Below are 4,920 nucleotides of genomic sequence, written 5' to 3'. Positions count from 1 at the left end.
TTTTTTGTCTCTTATAATTATTACTCTAGTTCACACTTTTTTTAACTCACCCACAGGGTATTTGGATTAATTTTTTTTTTCTTTTTTTACCTATCAAAATCACTTATTTAATTGGTAAAGTCTATGTTATTTTCAACTGACCCTAGTTTACTCTATTTTATACTTTTTCTTTTTCCTCAATTCAAATGAGTCATTAAAGATTTTTTTAACCACTATATACTAAATGTGATAGTCATTTCACAAGTACAAAGTATAAAATTTACACGACCAAATTTTAGTCTCTAAAAGGAAACATAGGTAAAAAAGAAGAAGATTTATTTGATAAAATTACAAGTCACTTAACAAATAATTGATTAATTACATAACAAAAAACGATTAATTACAAAATTAAAGAACTAAACTTAGAACAGAAGAAACTGAAAATCCAGCTGCCACACCTCGGGGAAAAGAAAAGGTCCTTGACCTTTTTTACTCACTTTTCTTCTAGAGTATATTAAAAAACAGTCACCACCGCTTAATTTTTAATCTTAGAACATACTATTTAGCATTTATTAGTCTACTCACTCCATCCTACTAATTAATCCTTGAAACAGTTAAACCACGACCGCACGTTGCTCAATAAAAATAAATAAAATCAATGCCTTACAATATTACAACAATGGTCAAAACTCAAAGAAACGAAATAGTGGCCGCCAGCTACAATCCAACCTCTCTGGCCAACACAGCATTATATATATGTATATATTTAGGTATTTCCCCCTGAACAAGTCCAGATTCTTTTTCTTTTCTTTTTTTACCAAGAAAGTCCAGATTCATTTTGCAACATGGAAGTATATCTGCGAAAAATTATATAGGTAGTTCCTAGCCATTAAGGGCTAGCTCGGTAGAGTGGGTCACACATATTTTGACTTTTTTTTTTTTACACTTTTTTACCTATATGTATTTTTAAAAAACTACCGCCCATATTACTCAAACTCCTTTACCATATTCTAAAAGAATATCTGATAAAATAGTTTGAATTATGTTATTTAAGTGTTTTTGATATACGTATAAATAAAAAAAATGTGTAATGTTTAAAATGAGAGTTAATGTCTTAAAACTCACACCATACCCTAAAAAAATGTTTAATAGAGTAGTTTGACTTATGTTATTTGAGTATTTTTTATATAACATAAAAAGTGTAACTTTTAAAATGTAAGTTAATGTGTTAAAACTCACATGCTAAACCAGCCTAATTTTCGTGGAAAATCCACAAGACGAGTATATAAATGTACATAACGATAGACAGCGAGGTAGAAAGTAAAATGGGCAAAAATAATAAATCCATTTATTATTACTCGACTGTATTTGTTAGGCTGACAGTGACAGGTAGGAATCAAGTTCGAGGGACAAACTGCATAATTTCAATTTGTAGTAGTAATTCACTAAAACAAAAACATGGACCCAACCCCTCCAATTGTTTCCCACAAGACCTTATTTCCCGAAATACTAAAAACAAAAAATAAATAAAATAAAGATAGAAACCATCCTCCACCATTGTCCTCGTTCCCTGAGCCCAACCAACCGAGCACAAGCTGTATCATCATTTCATTTCACTTTCCTTAAAGTAGACATTTATTACCATCTACACTAACCCAAAAAACCTTTGTTTCTTCTCTTCTTTCATTGTCACCATTTCTTTTTCTTTCTTCAAACTTGTTTTCTTTATACTACTAGTACTATGAGAACTATCCCTATAGCAAAAAAAAACACTAAAATCTTTCAAATCTTTTTCCTTTCCTAAAAACTCCCAAGAAAAAGCAACGAAAGTAATGTAGGACCCAGCTGGTACTAAATCCAAATCATTTTGGTCAATAAGTCCACTCCTGCGGTAGCCGGATCTCATGGTTGATTTCTTGCTGCGGCCGTAGGTTGCGCCTTTGATGGTGAGGCATAGCATTGTTACTCCTTAGCCTTATAGCAACAGCATCTATCACCAATTAATAAGGAAACACACAAAATACAGTGAGTAAAAGATACGTCAATTCTGTCTATGAGCAAAACAAGCTTCAAATGGGAGCAACTAATATACCAGTGTCTGGAGTACAATTTGCACTAAAACGAGGCTGAACTTGGGCCTGACCACCCATCATGCCCTCCACGTTCAAGTTCAGTGCCTGCACCACTCTCGCTGGGACTAAGACAGTCGAACACCCTGTAAAGATTTAGCCAAAATAATCAGTAAAATAACAGTACTTACAACCATAACCAGATCTGATAAAAATGAAATACAAAGCAATAAACAAATTTGAGACCAGCAAAACCCCAGAGTTAAAAGAAGTGAGAGAGAGCTTGGACCTGGCTTTCGGCGAGTATCAGATGGACTATCAACTCGGCGAGGCAAGAACACACCGGTGCCAGCGCTCTCTTTTCTGCCACCTGGGTTTGCAAGAAAGACAGCTCTCATGGCAGACCCATTATGCAGATTCTGTGGTGGTGGTGGTTGTTGCTGCTGCTGAGCTTGTTGCAGAGGAGGCCATGCAGATGGTGACAAACCCAAAGGACGACCATTTCTGCCACAAGCGAACTCGTTGCTTGTCCTCGCTCTGTTCTGATTCTGGTTCTGGACCACTTGCTGGGTCTGTCTCTGACTCTGACTCTGTTGGTATCTTCCACTCGCTTTGGCTTGTCCTCCCCATACCGCCGAGGAGCCCTGCTGCTTAACCATCTGCTGATGTCTCAGCTGCTGAAACTGTTAACAAAATCAAACAAAACTCCCATCAATAATCGACAAAGACAAGAAGCTGTGATTCCTGATTAAAACGCTAACAAGCGCCAAGAAAGTATGGATACGAGAGAGTACTTGCAACTGCTGGTGAGAAAGTGATTGGCGAGAGAAAATTCCAACGTCTGAGTTGGAGTTGTTCTTGACTGGAACAGTGATTGGAGACGGTTGGAGTTTCCTTGGTGGACCAAATAGACCTCCTCTGCCATGGTTGAGACTCTGCATCTCTTCGCTTGTTCTCATCCTAGCCACTTCCCCTGCTGCAGCGTAAAGCAGATCCCAAGTCGCCGCTGGGTTCGAGACCTGAGAAGGGCCGTTCGGACTTCCGTTGCTCGAGCCCTGCCTGCACCCACATAGGGTCGATTGTGGTGATCCGGACACAACCCAAGCCTGCAATAAAATGAGAACCAAATCAGAAACCCCACAAAAATAAATAGTGTCGTAAGAACAGTAAAGCACAGAAAATGTTTTTTTTTTTTTTTTTTTTTTTAAAGTATACCTTGGACTTGTCAGAGGAAAGAGCAGTGTCGGCGAGTGTTGAGCGAGCCATTTGACGAGTCAAGCCAACGAGATAGTCCTCTTCATCACTCTCTGTCTCGCTCGAACCGACCACGGACTCAACCGGAGAACTGAGATCCGACGAAGTCCCAAAAGACCCAAATCCCATGTATGGGAACTCGAAAGATAAAAGACCACCCTTCGTGGCCTCATGTGTGTCTGTTTCATACTTTTCCATAGCTAAGTCGTCGTCAGTAAGGAACTCAGGTGGGAGCCAAAACTCACCGTCGTCTAAACTCTCGGCCATGTCTAGAGAAAAAAAGCTATATTATGATGAAAAGAAGGGTTTGAGGGGTTTTTGATGGCGAAAGTGATGGAGTGGTTTGCTTTGCTGCTTGCTTAAGATTTAATAATCACAACCCCAAGTTGGGGTTTGCTGGATTTGCAGACTCAGGGACCCAGCCAAAAAATCAAAAGACAGAGAAAGAGAGTGTGTGAGATTGTGAAAGGAAACTGAGGCTTTATTTTGAATGCCTCAAGGCCCTTGCTTTTTGAACAGTTCGAAGAGAGTGATTTGGGTAATTGCTTAGTTACTTTTCTCGATAGAGCCTGAGAGAGAGGGTGTGTGTTTGTTGTGTGCAGAGAAAGAGAGAGAGAGGAGTGTGCTTTTTAAAGCCTCGTCAGTGGGGGAAAGTGGTAGAAATGGTACGCGCGGAATGAGGGAGGTGGAACACACGTTCCTGGCTCCACAGTCCACAGAATGGGAAAGCGGTGCAACTGCAAATGCATTGTTGCAGCCAGGTAAGATATTAAGGGAGCAACGTGGGGTCCATCTGACAAATTTTGGGCTGCCCTTGCAACTTGCATGTGAGCCTGTGCCACTCTTTCAAGTTTTTAAAAAATTTCTCGCCTTTTTGAAGGGTGGTGTAAGCTTATTAGGAGTGTGAGTTGTGGTGGAGTGGGGTTTTGCTTGCTTAAAAATCTCTCAATTCTCTACCCAAAAATGCTAGAACCACAAGGACTGAGCATGGTTCTATTACTCACAATTCATCACATGAGTCAATTATAATAAAAATTATGTAATTTGTGATGGGAAAATGATTCAGAATACGAAAATATTAAGAAGCAAAATAGTCTTAATATTCAGTCATGTGTCTTTTCTTTTTTTAATTTATGTAAAGAAAGTATATTTTTGGTTAAGTACAATTAGACAACTGAATTTTAAGAAGAAAACCTAAAGAATAACATGTGTATTATATCGAAGCTTTGTCTATTTGTGATAAATTGTGAGCGACAGAATTAAACCATATGGCTTTATTGCTCACATCTTTGCATTGAGTCAATTATGGCAAAAATGGTGTAATTTGTTATTGTGGTCTTAATATTTTTCTTCTCTGCACAACGTGGGAAGCAGTGACCACTCACGCAGCAGCTGGCGCACTCATCATCATCATCATCTCAGCTTCCTTATTTGCTTGACGGTTGAGGCATGATATGCGTTGTTGAAGAATGCAAGAGTAACCGACATTTGTCTTTCTTTGCTGTCCACTTGGCGACTCAGGGCCACGACCCTATTAGCATACAAGTAGTAAATTCAGCAAAATAGGTAATTTTCTACAATTTTCGCATTAAATTCCCGCTTCATAGAATTGTTTATC

General features: G+C 38.7%; 1 protein-coding gene across 1 annotated transcript; it reads right to left on the bottom strand.

The window, feature by feature from the left end:
• Nucleotides 1–1,305: 1,305 nt before the first annotated feature.
• LOC142610118 (uncharacterized) lies at nt 1,306–3,904 on the bottom strand. Its single transcript, XM_075781842.1, has 5 exons — nt 3,264–3,904; nt 2,843–3,154; nt 2,338–2,731; nt 2,072–2,194; nt 1,306–1,969 (listed from the first exon to the last, which is right to left on the bottom strand). The coding sequence occupies exons 1-5, from the start codon at nt 3,567–3,569 to the stop codon at nt 1,851–1,853; spliced, it is 1,254 nt and encodes a 417-aa protein (XP_075637957.1). The 5' UTR covers nt 3,570–3,904; the 3' UTR covers nt 1,306–1,850.
• Between the last annotated feature and the right edge of the window lie 1,016 nt (nt 3,905–4,920).

The sequence above is a fragment of the Castanea sativa genome, chromosome 9, assembly GCF_040712315.1.
Source record: "Castanea sativa cultivar Marrone di Chiusa Pesio chromosome 9, ASM4071231v1".
Classification (NCBI taxonomy): Eukaryota; Viridiplantae; Streptophyta; class Magnoliopsida; order Fagales; family Fagaceae; genus Castanea; species Castanea sativa.
The sequence above is the reverse complement of the archived record's forward strand: the minus strand, read 5'-3'. Positions and strand labels throughout refer to the sequence as shown.

Coding starts and splice junctions, on each gene's coding strand:
- LOC142610118 (XM_075781842.1), bottom strand. CDS start 3,569: ATGGCCGAGAGTTTAGACGACGGTGAGTTTTGGCTCCCACCTGAGTTC. Junction 3,155..3,263: donor TTTCCTCTGACAAGTCCAAG/GTATACTTTAAA, acceptor ATTTTATTGCAG/GCTTGGGTTGTGTCCGGATC. Junction 1,970..2,071: donor AAATTGTACTCCAGACACTG/GTATATTAGTTG, acceptor AATTGGTGATAG/ATGCTGTTGCTATAAGGCTA.